At 40.2% G+C, this 19,548-nt stretch overlaps 2 protein-coding genes across 16 annotated transcripts in view; one reads left to right on the forward strand and one right to left on the reverse strand.

Annotated features, from left to right (window-relative positions):
* The window catches only part of mcf2l2 (MCF.2 cell line derived transforming sequence-like 2), a 116,427-nt gene that overhangs the window by 61,880 nt on the left and 34,999 nt on the right, over window positions 1-19,548 (forward strand). For all 12 annotated transcript variants that reach the window (XM_035782658.2, XM_035782699.1, XM_052458308.1 and 9 more), the window contains 3 exons: window positions 569-657; window positions 14,125-14,191; window positions 14,582-14,697. In XM_035782658.2, coding sequence (XP_035638551.1) covers window positions 569-657; window positions 14,125-14,191; window positions 14,582-14,697 — 272 coding nt within the window. The remainder of the gene's footprint in view (window positions 1-568; window positions 658-14,124; window positions 14,192-14,581; window positions 14,698-19,548) is intronic.
* LOC118391374 (lactosylceramide 1,3-N-acetyl-beta-D-glucosaminyltransferase A-like) lies at window positions 4,706-12,963 on the reverse strand. Of its 4 annotated transcripts, XM_035782745.2 has the most exons (3): window positions 12,743-12,963; window positions 5,056-6,340; window positions 4,706-4,908 (listed from the first exon to the last, which is right to left on the reverse strand). In XM_035782745.2, the coding sequence occupies exons 2-3, from the start codon at window positions 6,079-6,081 to the stop codon at window positions 4,879-4,881; spliced, it is 1,056 nt and encodes a 351-aa protein (XP_035638638.1). In that variant the 5' UTR covers window positions 6,082-6,340; window positions 12,743-12,963; the 3' UTR covers window positions 4,706-4,878. The 4 variants fall into 4 exon arrangements, with proteins under 4 accessions (XP_035638638.1, XP_035638622.1, XP_035638626.1 ...); XM_035782729.2 differs by having other exon boundaries at window positions 4,706-6,340; XM_035782733.2 differs by lacking the exon at window positions 12,743-12,963 and adding an exon at window positions 6,995-7,195 and having other exon boundaries at window positions 4,706-6,340.

Here is a 19,548-nt window from a genome sequence, read left to right on the forward strand (position 1 = left end):
GGGCGAGCCACTGGCCCATTTTTATGACAGTGTTCCGCCAATATAGTTATTTGATCATTTATTAAAACAGAACTCTTGGTCAATGGGAGTCTGGGAGAGAAAGTCATTGGGGTGTACAGTTTTACTATCTTCTGTTTCCTGCCTTTCCCCAGCTGAAACATGTGGAGAAAGAAAACCTAGAGCCCTAGTTTAAATCAATTATGCACATTTTCCCCTGACAACATCATGTCTGTCTGATGAATATCAATAATGTGCCATACTAGTCATGATAAGCATCTCATCTTATCTAACACCATTTACATTTTTGTCATTTAGCAGACACTCTTATCCAGAGCAACATACAGGAGCAATTACGGTTAAGTGCCTTGCTCAAGGGCACATCGACAGATGTTTCACCTACGGTAGTTGGCTCTGGAATTCAAACCAGCAACCTTGCAGTTATGGCACAACGCTCTTGGACCAGGAGTGTGATATTTGAAAGGAAATAGGGGCCTCCAAGGTATATGTGTGTGACCCTTCCTCCACCTACAGTATCCATGACTGCATCACTCTGTGTTTCTGTCCCCAGATTGAGGTAATGCATGAGGCAAGCCAGGGAGGCTCCAGCCACATTCTGGTGACGAACGAGACAGAGGAGAGTCTTTCAACCAGACGGAGGTAAATGGATATTTTCTCTTCCCTGCCCTTCTACAATATGTAAAGTAAAACCTTCTGAGAAAGAGAACCGTCCTTTCTTTCTCTTTCTCTCTGCTCTCTGTCAAAGTTGATACAGAACAACTGCTGTATCTACTCACAAAGTTGCTAAGGATATGGTTTATGATGTCAACATCTACAATGGACTACCATTCCCTCAGTAACTGAGGAGAATCTGTCGTACACCCAACTGTAGCTGAGGTGCAGGAGATGAGGAGCCACATATAGCCAACGTGTGTCAATGCAGTCAGACATGATGAGCAACACGTGGGTTAAAACACAGTGCTTGGAGGCACATTGTTTTGATGCATTTACATGATACCAGCTGTATTTCTGTATTTTTAAAGTTATATATCTTGAAAATGTGATTGCTGACATGCAAAACATGTTGGGACTATATCAACAATGGACTAATGAAACCAATACCAAAATATAATTTTGGGGTGGAATTTTTTAAGTGAAAAATGTACTGATGTGTAAATGTTTTACATTATTATTTCTTAGATAGTTTGAAATGTTTTATCATGTATTTTTAACATGAAATATAAACACTTAACAAAACAAGAATCAGGTGTCACAACCAGGACAAACCTAAATATATATAAACGCAACATGCAACAATATCTATGATTTTATAGAGTTACAGTTCATATAAGGAAATCAGTCAATTGAAATAAATAAATTAGAACCTAATCTATGGATTACACCTTAAGTACATTTTATGTATATTTCTCATAAATTAAAAATATACTAAAATGGTATTTGAATATTTACAAAAAAAAGTGTATTTATAATGTGTTTCAAGCATACTTTCACAAATACACTTCTACTCATTAACCACATTAGCTATTGTAATTAGCCATGTAAAGGTTACCTTGATTGACCGAGGCATCTTCTCAGACAATTTTAACATGCTATTTACAAAGGAGTTGTGGCTGGAGCAGAATTTTTTTAAGGGATGTTTTTGAGAACTGTGCACCCTTGGCATTTCACACTTTAGTGGTTCACATTTTGGAAATAAATGAACATTTCAATAAAATGTGTAATCTGTAATTAAAAGTACAACATTATTTGGTTTGAAAATATTTGAATAAACTAAATATGAGGAACAATATCATAGTATAAATCAAAACTTCAGCTGCAGAAAAGGATGCTGGGAAATATGCAAATTATTTGTGCACGTTAGTTTTTGAAAGTATACTTTAAATACAGGACCAGTCAACGCCAACTCGTTCAAGGGTTTTTCTTTGTTTTTACTATTTTCTACATTGTAGAATAATAGTTAAGACATCAAAACTATGAAATAACACATATGGAATCATGTAGTAACCAAAAAAGTGTTAAACTAATCAAAATATATTTTATATTTAAGATTCTTCAAAGTAGCCACCCTTCGCCTTGATGACAGCTTTGCAAAGGTATTCATACCCCTTGGATTTATTCACATTTTGATTTAACAAAGTGGGACTAAAACAAATTTAATTGTAATTTTTGGTCAACAATCTACACAAAATACTCTGTCAAAGTGGAAGATTTCTATACCTTTTTTTGTATTCAGCTTCCTGAGTCAATACATGCTAGTAACACCTTTGGCAGCGATTACATAGGTGAGTCTTCTTGTGCAATATTAGCCCTATATTATTTTCATAATTCTTCAAGCTCTGTCAAGATGTTGGTGCTCATGGCTACACAGCTATTTTAAAGCAAGCAGATTTAAGTCAAAACTGTAACTTGGCCCCTCGGGAACATTCACTGTCTTCTTGGTAAGCAACTCCAGTGTAGATTTGGCCTTGTGTTGTAGGTTATTGTCCTAATGAAAGGTGCATTCCTATCGCAGTATATGTTGTAAAGCAGACTGAAGTAAGTTTTCCTTTAGGATTTTGCTTGTGCTTAGCTCTATCCTGTTACTTTTTAACTGGAAAAACTCCCCAAAACTTGCTGATGTCAAGCATACCCATACCATGATGTAGCCACCAACCACCATGCTTGAAAATAAGGAGGCAGTTACTCAGTGATGTGTTGTGTTGGATTTGCCCCAAACATAAGGCTTTGCTTTTAGGCCATTTTTCCCCCAGTATTACTTTATATATTTTGTATCCATGTCACGTATTATTATTTTAAAATCATTATTGTGGAGTCACTAAAACGTTGTTGATCCATCCTCGGTTTTCTCTCATCACAGCCATTGAACTCTGTTTTAACATCACCAATGGCTTCATGGTAACATCCCTGAGCAGTTTCATTACTGTCCTGCAGCGCAGTTCAGAAGGACGACTGTATCTTTGATGTGCCTGGTGGTTTAATACATCATCCACAACATAAGTATTAACTTGACCATGATTAAATAGATATTTAATTTCTGATTTGATATTGTTACCGATCTACCAATCACTGCCCCTTTTATGAAGCTTTTGAAGGGCAGCCTGGTCTTTGTAGTTGAATCTGTGCTTGAAATTCAAAACTTGACTGAGGGTCTTTACAGATGTTGTATGTATGGAGGACTTAAATACAACTCCAAGTGTATTTTGAATGAATATACTAAATTACAATTAAAATGTTTGAAATTGAAGTACAGTTTTAATGAGTGTGTTTAAGTTTAATGATAGTGAACATGGTATACTTAAATATTGAAAAACAATTAATTTAAAGCACACTTTTAATAAACATATTCAAATTTGATGATAGTGTGTTTATAATATACTAAAATACTGAAAAAAACAATGAATTTAAAGTACACTTTTAATAAGTGTATTGAAGTGTGATGATAGCATATTTATAATATATTAAGACTGAAAAAACAATTAATATAAAGTACACATTTAATAAAAATGTTGAAGTGTAATGATAGTATATTTATAGTACACTTAAGATATACTAGAAAAGTACATCACATATTTGAAGTACTGTATATTATTAGATTTTATTTGTATATTTAAGTATACTTGCAACATATTAAAATATACTTTTATTTAGCTTGGGTAGGCCCACCCACTTGGGAGCCAGGCCCATCCACTGGGGAGCCAGGCCCAGCCAATCAAAATGAGTTTTTCCCCACAAAAGGGCTTTATTACAGACATAAATACTCTTCAGTTTCATCATCTGTATGGAACATACTCGTCCTTTTATTCCGAATTTTGAAAACATTATTTGCAACGTCTTTACTGTAACTGTTAGGGGTTTGTTAAATTGTACAGATGCAATAGGCAGTTCAATCTCTGACTCATCTGACACAGGAAATGAATGACACATGCATTCCCCTCTTCTGATAAGCACAGGCATCAATGTAGGTAATGTGTATTTGAAACATACAACAGCTACTGTACATACTGTATGTCACCTGATATGCTAAAATGTCCTGTAACAGTTCTGGGTATTTTTGCATAAGGGGGCTTTTTTTTGTACACAATAGATTTCAAAAACACATGAATAGCAACGTCCTGGTTGATTTTGATTTCCCATCACTGGCAGAATCTCTTAAAGCATAAAGTAGTACCGGATAAAACTGCAAGAAGTAAATTAATTCCATATAAGGTTGAGAGATTGAGTTTTTCCATCCCACAGTGGATTTCGTCACATTCTGCATTTTTCATTCAACCACAATGGAGAACCACTGTTTATTTGTCCTAAGTCCCTGATGCATGGTACTGTAGGCTAGGGCCCCTAGAGATCCATACTGAATCGAAATCTAGCTTTACTCCTCCCTCTGGTGCCAGTGAATTCCTGTCTGCAGTGTCACTAAATACTGCATGTTGCCTTTTTGGGGGACCCAGACAAAGACGGGAGAGATGGGGGAGCAGAGTTCATATGGAATGATTTAGTGAGCAGGATGTGGTTTGAAGCAGATTGTTTTGGGAAATGCCAGTGTCTGCTCCTGGTTTGCAGCCTGACATTTTAGGAGAAGTGAAACAGGGGAATGGGGGAAGAAATGGAGTTAGCTCTAAAGAGAGAAGAGGGATTATAACATGTGTATGATACAGATAATGAGCAATGGTAACTCAATAAAAACACTGTCTGCTAGCAAAATTTAATTTGAAGGATTTTTGACTTATTGACTGCAGCCAAGAACATTAGCTCTGTAACGTCTGTTTACACCACACAATTAGCTGAACCACAAAGTACAACTGCAGTATCCATCAAGCCAAGGCAGGTGTGGTGAATATATGGTCAAGAACATGGCTTTGGTCTTTATTTTGAAGATGATACCAGCTGCAGACCCTGAAATATAAATGAAAAAGACTGCAGTGACATTCTGTGCAGCCTAACAGTACACTATGAAAAGGCTGCCTTGCATGGGTAGGTATTTAAATAGTAAGGTTTACAGAGGAGCATGATTTTCACTGCTGTGCAGTACAGCTTTCCCACCTGGCCAGAGGAAATGTCATGAATCTGTGGGTCCATAGCTGCCTTCCACAGGCGCCGGACGTCTGCCACATGTCCGTGAGAGGTGATCATCTTATCATAGATGCAGGGGTGATAGGGGGCCTTCCCTTCCCCTGAAAAGTAAACATGTTCCTGGGGAGACACCCCCATGGCGTTGGCACAGATGCCCATGAACACATCGTCAATGTACAGCGAGGCATTGAGGAACAGAGTTGCCTGGTAGATTTTGGCAGCCACGTCCCTTGAGACTACGTACCCTGCCCCCGCGGTGTAGTCTGGGTAGGAGGGCCACTGGTACATCTCATAAGGAACGTGGTACTTGCTGTCCTTCTGGCGGATAGGGGGGGCTCCCCTGTGCACGTGGCCCACCCAGAGGTCCCGAGCCCCCTGCTGGATCAGGCCCTGCAGGTAGTGCACCAGGTTAGGCATGTGGATAAAGATGTCGTCGTCGGCTGACATGAGGAAGCGTGCTTTGCTGCAGTAGGTGTGTCTCCAGCGGAACTGCAGCAGCAGTTTGATGGTGAGGTTGTGAAAGGTGTCCACAAAGTCCTGCTGGACCAGGTCTCCATAGACCTGGTCCTCCCCCAGCAGCCCTCTCTGCACACTGCCCCTCTGCTGGGGGTTGGAGTAGACCCCCAGGGCAAACAGCACCCTCACGTTGGCCCCCAGCTCCCTTTGGATGTAGTTCTCATTCCCCCAGGTGGCCCGGATGGCCTGCCTCCTCTCCAGGTTCTCTGGGGAAGATTTGACAAACAGCAGCAGCAGCACTTCATTGCTGTTACACTTGTCATGGTGGTTGATGAGGTACAGGAAGTTGCTCAGGCTTTCCGACTCCTGCTGGCTGATGCCAAAGCTCTTGTTGATGAAGTCAAAGCTGTTGACCAAGTAACGGTTCTCCACATGGTGGTCCAGCTGCACCCAGCACACCATCAACACAGACAGGACAAAGCCTGTCGTCACCAGCTGCACACGTTGACATCTTCTGATCCTTCTGAAATTCATAAACATTCTGCGAACCTTCCTGCCCTCACCCTGTCTTTTTGTCAAGTCCAATAGGTAGTTGCCTTTGAGAGGCTTCTACTTTCACAATTATTCCAAATGATTTGGGAGTGCATGAGTTCCATCATATTGACCCAACTGGAGACATGGGCTCCTTTGAGAAATGTTGGTATTTCGTTCAATTTAATCTCCTCCGCTCTCTGAGTCATCACTGTTTTGCTACCCGTGTCCACACAGTCCGGTCAAAGAGCGACCCACATCATAAGGTCTGAAAAGAGAAAGACAAAAATATGAACAATTGGCAAACCTGTTTGGACTTTTGAAGTTATTCCAACGGTGCTAAAGTGCAACTCTGCCGGGCTACTTAAATCAATTGCGCACGCCTATTCTGTACCAACTGGCGCGAGACTAGTTACCACAGCCACAAAGTCAAATTGGCTATTTTTTTTACAAATTCATGAAAAATGTCTTAATTTAAGGTTAGGAGTGTGGTTAATGTTAGGTTTAAAATCACATTTTAATAAGATAAATTGTTAAAATAGGCAGGGTTTATGACTTTGTGGCAGTGGTAACTAGTGACGACCAAACAACAACCGTGGGTCGAATAATCACATTTAGTCAACAAAGCGTGGACAGTCCAAATGCAATATTGATTGTAGGTCTATGAACACAAACGGCTATTGTGGTTTTTCAGTCAGCCTACTCATCGGAATGAAATAACAACAAGGCTGAAGGCGAAATTATACATTTTCTCATATTCTAATGATTCCAAATAAAAGAAGGAAACAAACACGTACCCCCAAACACGTACCTCCTACAGTGCTCCCTACACAAGAGAAGCCTCATGGGTCGAAATTGAATTCGCGACCAATTGGTGTAGGTAAAGTAAGGCTACATGTTTACCAATGCATTTTGACCTTACCTTTTCAAACTGATTTAATAAGCCTAGAATGCATGCAGGGCGCGAGGACATTACTGAGGGAAATGATTTAATCGTTCCTCCTAGCCTTTATTTGTTTTCTGACTGTTGTTTTTGCAGCCTAGAAATGTTATAGTTGAAACAGATGATATGAAATGGCTTGAAGTAGTCCACTGGGCACACCACGTCATTTAAACTTGGGCATTTTGGTAACATTTGGTTGAGACGTTGATCAATGAGATTTCAACCTGTATTCACCCACTTGAAAAGACAGCCAGAAGTTTGTTCATTTCCCAAAGGGGTTATCACTGTGCTTTCGACCATCTAAAGGCATAAACAAATTCCAATGGAAAAACAATGCCAAATGTTTGGGTTTTAGTTGTCATGTAAAATGTTTTATCACTGCGCTTTCAACCATTTAAAAATTCAACAAAGTTGAAATGGGAATACAGTGTCAGATATGTTTTATTCATACAACAGTTGTAATAATGTGCTCTCAGTGTGCTTCATCTAATAGCACAACGAAATGACCTGGGTTGTAGTTGAGATTACATTAAAAGTATGTAGTGCAAGTGATTTTCTATGATTACATAAGAAGGCACTTATAGTTACATTAACCTCAATGTGACCATGGATGTGTTACTCATTTTAAGGTTGAATAAATATGGTTATTTTAGTTTGTAAGATAGCCTTAACTTTAGGCTATTTACTGTATTACAAAATTAATATTGAATTGTGTTTGGTTGTCAATGCAACCAAATATCAACTGTTTGAAGGAGATGTATCTTTTGTACCACTGACTTTGTCTGGCTTTAATTCCAGTTTGTCTACAAATTAACCATTAATAGTCTCCATCTCAACCAAAAATCTAAATGAAATATTAGGAGTAAATCAAATTCAACTTTATTTAAACTGCATTTAATATTTGATTTGATTTAATCCTATTCATTATCTTATATTTATCTTATATTTTTGGTTGGAGATGTGAATCCAACATAACAATTCATAATTTGTAGACAAACTGGATTTAAAGTCACACTAAATCAGATAAGAATATTGAATTTCTGTTTTCAGTGCTTACATCCATCCCTGTGTGCTCTATGGTTGAAGTCGGAAGTTTACATACATCTTAGCCAAATACATTTAAACTCAGTTTTTCACAATTCCTGACATTTAATCCAAGTAAAAGTTCCCTGTATTAGGTCAGTTAGGATCACCACTTTACTTTAAGAATGTGAAATGTCTGAATAATAATAGAGTATGATTTATTTCAGCTTTTATTTCTTTCATCACATTCCCAGTCGGTCAGAAGTTTACATACACTCAATTAGTATTTGGTAGCATTGCCTTTAAATTGTTTAACTTGGGTCAAACGTTTCGGGTAACCTTCAACAAGCTTCCCACAATAAGTGTGGTGAATTCTGGCCCATTCCTCCTTTCAGAGCTAGTGTAACTGAGTCAGGTTTCTAGGCCTCCTTGCTCGCACATGCTTTATCAGTTCTACCCACACATTTTCTATAGGATTGAGGTCAGGGCTTTGTGATGGCCACTCCAATACTTTGACTTTGTTGTCCTTAAAGCCATTTTGCCACAACTCTGGAAGTATGCATGGGGTCATTGTCCATTTGGAAGACCCATTTGCGACCAAGCTTTAACTTCCTGACTGATGTCTTGAGATGTTGCTTCAATATATCCACATAGTTTTCCTCCCTCATGATGGCATCTATTTTGTGAAGTGCATGAATCCCTCCTCCAGCAAAGCATCCCCACAACATGATGCTGCCAACCCCATACTTCATAGTTGGGATGGTGTTCTTTGGCTAGCAAGCCTCCCCCTTTTTCCTCCAAACATAACAATGGTCATTATGGCCAAACAGTTCTATTTTTGTTTCATCAGACCAGAGGACATTCCTCCAAAAAGTACGATCTTTGTCCCCATGTGCAGTTGCAAACCGTAGTCTGACTTTTTTTTGGCGGTTTTGGAGCAGTGGCTTCTTCCTTGCTGAGCGGCCTTTCACATTAGGTCGATATAGGACTCGTTTTACTGTGGATATAGATACTTTTGTACCTGTTTCCTCCAGCATCTTCACAAGGTCCTTTGCTGTTGTTCTGGGATTGATTTGCACTTTTCGCACCAAAGTACGTTGTCTCCTTCCTGAGCAGTATGACGGCTGCATGGTCCTGTGGTGTTCATACTTGCGTACTATTTTTTGTACAGATGAACGTGGTACCTTCAGGCATTTAGAAATTGCTCCCAAGGATGAAGCGGACTTGTGGAGGTCTACACTTCTGAGTTCTTGGCTGATTTCTTTTTATTTTCCCATGATGTCAAATAAAGAGGCACTGAGTTTGAAGGTAGGCCTTGAAATAGATCCAATAGGCTAATTGACATAATTTGAGTCAATCAGAAGCTTCTAAAGCCATGATATAATTTTCTGGAATTTTTCAATCTGTTTAAAGGCACAGTCAACTTAGTGTATGTAAACTTCTGACCCACTGGAATTGTGATACAGTGAAATAATCTGTCTGTAAACAATTGTTGGAAAGATTACTTGCCATGCACAAAGAAGATGTCTAACCGACTTGCCAAAACTATAGTTTGTTAATAAGACATGTGTGGAGTCATTGAAAAATGAGTTTTAATGACTCCAACCTAAGCTTATGTAAACTTTCGACTTCAACTGTATCTATCTATTCAATGATGATGGCCTAATCACCATGTTCATCAGTAAGAGTCAATCCTTTGTGCTTGTTCAGTGTGAAGTATCTTAAAGGGATAGTTTGGGATTTTGGTGATACTGCCCTTTATTTACTCCCCTAGAGTCAGATGAACTCGTGGATACCACTTTTATGTTTTGCATCCAGTATGAAGGAAGCTAGCATTAGCGCAAAGACTGGAAGTCTAATATGCTAGTTAGCGTTAGCGTACGAATCCACCTCTAACTTCCTTCATACAAGACACAGAGACATAAAAATGGTATTCACAAGTTAATTTGATTCTCGGGAAGTGACTTTTGTGAATGAATGCAAAAGCTAACCCACCGCAAAGTTCAACAATGGAGGGGCTTTAAACCAACAGAGGCCATGGAATTGCTGAAGTCTGTTCTAAACAGTCACCATAACAACAAGATATCATTACAGCAGCAGATTTAGGCAAACGGGTGGTGCACAACAATGAGCTGCCCTGACGGCATGCATCGTCATTCTCGTGGAGACGGCATGCATCGTCATTCTCGTGGAGACGGCATGCATCGTCATTCTCGTGGAGACGGCATGCATCGTCATTCTCGTGTAGACGGCATGCATCGTCATTCTCGTGGAGACGGCATGCATCGTCATTCTCGTGGAGACGGCATGCATCGTCATTCTCGTGGAGAGGGCATGCATCGTCATTCTCGTGGAGACGGCATGCATCGTCATTCTCGTGGAGACGGCATGCATCGTCATTCTCGTGGAGACGAGCTAAATTGAACACTTTTTGCCTTTTGCTTATTTATGAAAAGATTATTTGAGTTAGATTAGTAATATTGTATAGCTGTGGTCTTTTCTTAGTTATACTGAACAAAAATATAAACGCAACATGTAAATTGTTGGTTTCATGAGCTGAAATGAAAGATCCCAGATATGTTCCATATTCACAAAAAGCTTATTGTGAGCACATTTGTTTATATCCCTGTTAGTGGCGGCAGGTAGCCTAGTGGTTAGAGTGTTGGGCCAATAACCGTAAAGGTTGCTAGATCGAATCCCCAAGATAATCCACCTGACAGGTGTGGTATATCAAGAAACTGATTAAACATCATGATCACTACACAGGTGTACTTTGTGCTGGGGACAATAAATGGCCACTCTAAAATATACAGTTTTGTCACACAACACAATGCCACAGATGTCTCAAGCTTTGATGGAGCGTGAAATTGGCATGCTGACTGCAGGAATGTCCACCAGAGCTGTTTCAGATAATTTAATGTTATTTTCTCTACCATAAACCGCCTCCAACGTGGTTTTAGAGAATTTGACAGTACATCCAACCGGCTCTCAACCGCAGACCACGTGTTACCACGCCAGCCCAGGACCTCCACATCTAGCTTCTTTACCTGCAGGATGGTCTGAGACCAGCCACCTGGACAGCTGATCAAACCGAGGAGTATTTATATCTGTAATAAAGCCCTTTTGTGGGTAAAAACTCATTCTGATTGCTAGGCCTCACATCCCAGTGGGTGGGCCTTCCCAGACCCACCAATGGCTGCTCCCCTGCCCAGTCATGTGAAATCCATAGATTAGATTTACAGTGGCAAGGAGGAGTATGTGAATCCTTTGGAATTACCTGGATTTCTGCATAAATTGGTCATAAAATGTTTTCTGGTTTTCATATAAGTCACAACAATAGACAAACACTGCTTAAACAAATAACACAAATTATTGTATTTTTCTTGCCTATATTGAATACATAATTTAAACATTCACAGTGTAAGTTGGAAAAAGTATGTGAACCCCTAGGCTAATGACTACTCCAAAAACAGTTTGCTGTTCACAAGAAGCATTGCCTGATGTGAACCATGCCTCGAACAAGAGAGAGCTCAGAAGACCTAAGATTAAGAATTGTTGACTTGCGTAAAGCTGGAAAGGGTTACAAGAGTATCTCTAAAGGCCTTGATGTTCATCAGTCCACGGTAAGACGAATTGTCTATACATTTAGGAAGTTCAGCACTTTTGCTACTTATTCTAATAAAATTTCTCAAAGAAAGAGATTTTGTTTGTTTTACTCAAAAAGGTAGGGGTCAAAATGATTGACATCCCTAAAGATTCTTATGAATAAAGTAGTGAAAAGTTCAGTATTTGATCCCATATTCCTAGTGCCCAATGACTACATCAAGATTGTGACTTTACTAACTTCTAGGATGCATTTGCAGTTCATTTTGGTTGTGTTTAAGATTATTTTGTGCCTATTATTATGGATAATACTGAATGAATCGTGAATAATGATGTTTGAGAAAGTTACAGAGGGTCAAAAATCATACCCCCAAGACATGTTAACCTATTGGTAATGGTGAGAGGTTAGCAAGTCTTCGGGGTATGATCTTTGACCCTCTGTAACTGTCTCACTCATCATGATTGGCAATTCATTCAGGATTATCTGTAATCATGGTAGCATGCACATTAATGTAGAAGTGTTTAGGAACATATATTGTTATTTTTAATAAAAGTTACTCAAATGACACTACATTATTTACCATATATTTCTATTGGGCACAAAATAATCTGAAACACAACCAAAACTAACTGCAAATGCATCCAACAAATTTGTATTCACAATGTGATGTAAGCTTGATGTGCTGAAAAGCCTCTACCCAAGAAAAATTGTAGCTACGAACCACTATAGATAAGAACACTTAAACAGAGCTCTTATTTGTATTAGCAGATGTTTAATCATATCTACCAATGATCTCTAAAATGACCTCATTTCTACATCATTGTTAAGTATAATTGTATTTTTTTTATTCTGTTAGATTTCCTGAGTCTATTGTTTAAAACCTACCAAGAGAGGGTAGGTTCCAATTCCATGAAAGGGGATTGCCCCCCCCACTCCCTCTTCCCCCTCATCCCAGCGATGATTCTACCGTTAATGGACATCTCCCCACAGGCTAACTGTAAATGCAGTGTGAATTCTTGCTTTGAGCACCCTAAGGTATTATAAACAGTCTTTCAGCTAGAGCATAAAACCCCCACACCTCCCTCTCCCTGATTACTTACCAGCCTGTGAGTTCCATCCACGTGTTTCTGGGAAAAGTACAGAAAAGTACTCTCCCCTGCCCCTCCTTTCCAGTAGATGAGCACTATCCCCCTCTTTCACCCTCTTTTTCTCTTTCCTGTCTGTGTGTAGGGAATAACAGCGTAACTGTGTAGTAACTCCAGGGTTCAGGGCTGCTGCCTGAGCTGCTCTGTCTGTATATGTCTCTCCATCTGTGTGACTGTGAGAGAGTGAGCGAGCAGAGTGGGACTAGTGGGGGAGGATACTGCTGGGCTAGAGGGGGAAAGCCCAGCCCCTTTACTCCCCCTGACTGCCTCAGCTTAGTCAGTCTATGATTTGTCTAAGTTATTATCAAATCAGTGAGGCCAACCAGCAGGAGTGAAGCTGGATTCTATGCCAGAGCTTGGAATTTGTCATCTGAATTGCATCCGGTAGTACATACTCTTCATAATAAAAGTAATTCAGTGTTCCGGAAGGTCACAATCAGGACAAACTGGCATTGTCAATGTGTTATTTTAGTACATGACATGTATACGTTCTTTGTTTTATATAGTTAAAGCATTGCTTTTTGGTTGGAGGGGGATTTTATCTTCTTCTTGGCACAGAATACATTTAGCTAGTGTAAACAACTTGAGGGAGAACGACCAAATAAATATCATTAATAAAAAAACACTGTCCACTAGGGCATTCAAGAAAAATGGTCTTACTTAGGAGCACCAATAACAGGCTAGGCACATGACTTCATGGAATGTTTTTTCCCCCAGGGGTTCAATGAAGGCATCTCTGTCCATGATATTTATTCACACGACGCTGCCTTCCCACATCCAAAAATGGATATGCAAATATCCTATTGTGTTGGGACTTGGGAAGGCAGTCACCTATGATATGACAGATGCCTGCCTCTGTGAGAGTGGCGGGTGCCTTTGAAGAGCTTTATTGACCTATAAAATGTGCCCATACATCAAACAGCACTCAGTGTCTCGATGGGCTCGTGATGGCACATAAAAATCAAGACCTCAGAACTCATGTGCACATTAAAGGGGCCATTAAAGTCTGGAAATGTTAGCTTTGCTCAAGCTCCTTGGTTTTATAACAACCTCCTCTGTCAGGCCTTGTTTCCCCCATGTACCTCATGTCTGGGGTGCTGTGCTCTGCGGAGCCTCCTTTGGGTTGTTTGATGACTGTTTTCCACCTTCGACTGAGTGCACACCCACCTGATGAGGATGATTATTTGGTTGGAGAACTTTGACAAAGCATTTAGGATATGAGTGGCAATTGGAGTCTCCATTCTGGGTTTTATTAATGTATCTGCACTGACAAATACCACTAAAGGGCTTCTCTGTAATTGGTGTGTATTGACGGATCCTGTATTTTTCCTCCCCAGACACATCATGAATGAGCTGATTGAAACTGAGAGGATGTACGTCGAGGAGCTGCAGAGCATCATGGAGGTGTGTTTGTTACTTTAAATGTCTCTCTCGTGACTGTGAAACGTTGTGTATTAGTGGCAGTAACGTTAGAGACAGTAGAGAAAGCTCTCCTTTCTCTGCTAACTGCACATCGGGAACATAAAACCTGACATTGCCTGACATTGCAAATGTCGCATCAGGTCTGGCCATTTCAGAATACTGTATGAACTTTTGTTGAACTTAAAATGTACTTGCTTTGTCAATTTAAATGAGCCATTAGGCTACTCAAACTGTCTGTGATTTATGTTCATATAATGTTCATTCAGATGTTAGGTGTAAAGCCATGTGAAGGACTGGGTTTTATTGGGTTTACATTATCACAGAGGCGTCATAGTTTTACTTATTGGCTTTGAATGTAATTTTCCTGTCCAGGGGTATGCTGCCGAGCTGGACAACACAGAGCTTTCCCCCCTAATCCCTACAGCACTGGAGAACAAGAAAGATGTGCTTTTTGGTAATCTCCCAGAAATATATGAATTTCACAACAGGTAAGCAAATTTCCTCTGTCTCTTTCTGAATTGCATTTCCATATCCAGCGAGTAGACAAATGTGCCTGTGACATCAAAAGAAAAAGGATTGGCATGGTCCTGCTGCAAAATGATAACAATCGGGAGAGGGAACCATCTTCCTCCCTAGTCTCCCATTGCTAACTGCCATGCTTTCATTGGTGGCAGGCACTCACATGGAACAAGTTTGGGCAGTTTATTCACCCCTTCTTTTTTACTGGAAGCTCTCGATAGAACATATTGTACAGGTATGTTAACTATGTAGGATCCTACTCCTGATGACTCGGTTTTTCAAATCATATGAGCAAAAAATATTTAGATTTCTCTGGGACGCTAAACCAGACAAAACGTGCCTATCTAAACTCAGCAAAAAATGAAACGTCCCTTTTTCAGGACCTTGTCTTTCAAAGATTATTCGTAAAAATCAAAATAATTTCACAGATCTTCATTGTAAAGGGTTTAAACACTGTTTCCCATGCTTGTTCAATGAACCATAAGCAATTAATGAACATGCACCTGTGGAATGTTCATTTAGACACTAACAGCTTACAGACGGTAGGCAATTAAGGTCACAGGTATGAAAACGTATGACACTAAAGATGCCTTGCTACTGACTCTGCAATGTCCGTACTGTGAGACTCCTAAGACAGCGCTACAGGGAGACCGGATGGACAGCTGATCATCCTCGCAGTTGCAGACCACGTGTAACAACACCTGCACAGGATCGGTACATCCGAACATCACACCTGCGGGACAGGTACAGGATGGCAACAACTGCCCGAGTTACACCAGGAACGCACAATCCCCCCATCAGTGCTCAGACTGTCCTCAATACGCTGAGAGGGGCTGGACTGGGGGCTTGTAGGCCTGTTGAAAGGCAGGTCCTCACCAGACATCACCGTCAACAATGTCGCCTATGGGCACAAACCCACCGTCGCTGGACAGACAGGACTGGCAAAACGTGCTCTTCACTGACGAGTCGCGGTTTTGTCTCACCAGGGGTGATGGTCAGATTCGCGTTTATCGTCAAAGGAATGAGCGTTACACCGAGGCCTGTACTCTGGAGCAGGATTCATTTTGAGGTGGAGGGTCTGTCATGGTCTGGGGTGGTGTGTCACAGCACAATCGGACTGAACTTGTGGTCATTGCAGGCAATCTCAACGCTGTGCGTTCCAGGGAAGACATACTCCTCCCTCATGTGGTACCCTTCCTGCAGGCTCATCCTGACATGACCCTCCAGCATGACAATGCCACCAGCCATACTGCTCGTTCTGTGGTGATTTCCTGCAAGACAGGAATGTCAGTGTTCTGCCATGGCCAGCGAAGAGCCCGGATCTCAATCCCATTGAGCACGTCTGGGACCTGTTGGATCGGAGGGTGAGGGCTAGGGCCATTCCCCTGCACTGCACTGCAGTACTTAATGCAGCTGGTGGCCACATCAGTTACTGAGAGTTACTTTTGATTTTGAACCCCCCTTTGTTCAAGGACACATTATTCAATTTCTGTTAGTCACATGTCTGTGGAACTTGTTCAGTTTAAGTCTCAGTTGAATCTTGTTATGTTCATACAAATATTTCCACATGTTAAGTTTGCTGAAAATAAAAGCAGTTGACAGTGAGTATGTTTTTTGCTGAGTTTATATAATGAATATGAATTGGGTGGGTTGAGATGATTAAATATAAAAGCACTAAACCTCTCTCTAAAAGCTTCACTTATTCAAAAGTTTTACTTGAACCCTAAATGGTTCTCAAGTAGATTACTAAGAAAAGCTCATCCATTGTTTAAACATGGCCTTTTTGCCTTTGTGCAGATTGCCATGTCTCATTTTCAATGAATTGAAAATGATATATTTTTCAAAATATCTCTCTTTTTCAAACAAGCATTGCAGAGCTGGCTACAATTTAAATTTCATCCCCCTGAAAGAAGAACAAATATTATGGCTGAACTCAAATGTGCTGGTTGATAAAATACCTGTATTTATGGGAAAGATGTTTGAAAAGGGTATTTTGTTCTTAAATTATATTGTAAATTGGAATGGTAGAGTTATGCCCTTCATAGAGTTATCAGAATTGCACAGGAAGGTCTGCTCAATCCAAGAGTACAACCAATTGATCACAGCTTTACCCCAAAACTGGAGGAGGCAGCTGGCAGCGGGAGGAGATAGGGAACTGGTCTGTCTGCCCAATATAAATGATCAAAACTGGCAGAGGAATAAAAATAGCATAACTAGGAAAGTTTACCAGTTTCATTTGAGGACCAGGATGTTGTCAACTGTGCCATACAGTTTGCAAATAGTTGGGAAGAACACTGACGGGTAGTGTTTCTACAACTAATGCCAGTTTGCCTGAGGCTGATTCCGTGCAGGTGTTTGTACACGTGCATATATACACACACTCTCATTCAAATAAACGCATACAAGAACACACACATACATGTAATAGTGCCAGACATGCACACAAACATATACAGTAGGCATTGCTGTTATGATTTTAGTTGTCTTTGATATTTTTATTTTATTTTTTGCATTGTTTGCTGTTTTCTTCGGTCTTTTTTTCTCTTTATGTACATATGAAGTGGGTAAAACGGTATGTAAACATTATTAAAGTGACCAGTGTTCAATGACTCTACAGTATGTACATAGAGCAGCAGTCTCTATGGTGCATGGTAGAGTACCGGGTGGTAGCTGGCTAGTGATGACTGTTTAACAGTCTGACGGTCTGGAGCTGTTTATCAAGAATTTGTTCTTAACTGACTTGCCTAGTTAAATAAAGGTGAAATTGATTTTATTTTAGTCTCTCAGTTCCAGCTTTGATGCACCTGTACGGTCTCTGCCATTTTGATGGTAGCAGGGTGAACAGGCCAAGACTTGGGTGGCTGAGGTCCTTGATGGTTTTCTTGGCCTTCCTGTGACACTGGGTGCTGTAGATATCCTGGAGGGCAAGCACTGTGCTCTGATGGCTCTGATGATGTGTTGGGCTGCCCGTGGCCTTTTTGAGAACCAGACTTCCCTAAACAGGAAGCCTGTGGCACAGAGTCAGCTAGAAATGGGTGGGAACCAGGTATAAATCAGTGACGCCACGCAACATGTCAAACCAATCAAATGCCTTGCTTGGGCGGAGCATCAAAGGTGTTCACTAGATTAGTGTCGTAAATGCAACAGTGTGTGAGTATGTCCATGAAATTGCATATTAAAACCCCATCAAAATATGTTGATGTATGCCTTGTTTGTGGTGAACCGTACGACTGTAACAGGAAAAAACAACCTTTTACAAGGTAAATCGTCTTTATTGCGACCGGACTACACACTGGCTTTTAGTATAGATAATGCGACCTGTCACCCTGAGTGGTGGGTTTTCAAAAGCAGTAAATTATATGGCTCCTGTTGCAATCTTCTACTCCTATGAAGAAGTGCCAATGACGTGGACATCTTTTCGATCTGTCTCGACCCTCCATAAGTACCAAAAGAGTGTCTGCTCAAGAAAATACGAAGAGTGCGGCGAGACGAGACCTATTCAGGGACCCAACCGCAGCGACAGATGACCAGCCGCCAGATATGGGAATTCAACCGCTACAAGCACTGGCTTTTGGTGCATCATCGGTTCTGACAAGAACAAAAGTGATCACTGCGTACTTAAAAGTGCTCTACCTTCTAACAACATCCAGTAGCTATTTACAGATAACGTTTGTCAATGCAATAGGCCATGCTGCTACAGGTGTACTATTGGTTTTTTTTTATCAGAGTATTAATCATTACACTATTCGTAGACTTATCATATAGGTTAAAAACAGTGTTGCACAAGTCCTACAGGCTCACATTTGTAGGCTACATTGAATAATATCATCAGTTGGTCATAGTGACATTTGTAGCGTAGATAATTTATACATTGTTTGTATTTTTCCTTGACAATTAAGTAACTGATAAAGCCCATTTTATGTGGCACCAAAATGTATCATTGCAAATGTGTTGCATAATGCATGTCAGTCTCAGATGTTAAAACCCTATTTTCCTTTTATTAAATGTCACTGTTCTAGTTCAAAGTCGTAGATGTAGATGTCCTTTGGAAATAATTGGTATATGTCTTCAAGGTTATCGGCACAGAGAAATAACAAAGTATTTGATGTAAGAACTGCGAATACCATTTGCGCCTCACAAAAAAACTCATCCAATATCAAGGGGCACATGTCCAGTTTGATATTGCACAGAAAGTCAGCAAGACCATTTGAGACCACCTCTTGCAACGATTTGTTAAAGACAGTGAGCTGAAGCAAGAGTCTGGAAAGCACTCTCGTCTAGCAAGTGTGCTTCTTGATCAGAAGGTGTTTGCTTTGACAACTAGCAGGTTCTACCCAAGTTCCAGAACTTCTAAATAAGCCTGTTGCAAAAATTGTACTATGAGGAACTACTGTTGTGGATCAGCAACCACAAACTGAATTTAAACCGTGAGAAGAACAAACTGTCTGCTCATTTGGTATGCAGACTGAGGTCACAAACAGTTGATTTCAGCTGTAGTGCTGAGATCCTAGAATGGAAATTATCTTAAATGTCACCGTTAAAGAAGTAATGTAAGAGAGAAAGAAGACGTTGTACTGAAACCAATGACAATGTCGACTCACAAAATGTGTTTACTTTCATAACATTACGTTCTTTGTTGCTTTTATTTGTGTAATTATTTGAACTGAAAATATTCTGTAATTTTATGTATCATCATCATCATCACGCAAGTGTTCATCATATCCAAAAACCTCCAAAGTAATGATAGACAGTAAGGCTATTGCATATCTCACGTCAGCAATGGGCAAAGCAGAAAAAAATCCCAAATTCATAAAAGTAAG

The sequence above is a fragment of the Oncorhynchus keta genome, chromosome 1 (genome assembly GCF_023373465.1).
Source record: "Oncorhynchus keta strain PuntledgeMale-10-30-2019 chromosome 1, Oket_V2, whole genome shotgun sequence".
Classification (NCBI taxonomy): domain Eukaryota; kingdom Metazoa; phylum Chordata; class Actinopteri; order Salmoniformes; family Salmonidae; genus Oncorhynchus; species Oncorhynchus keta.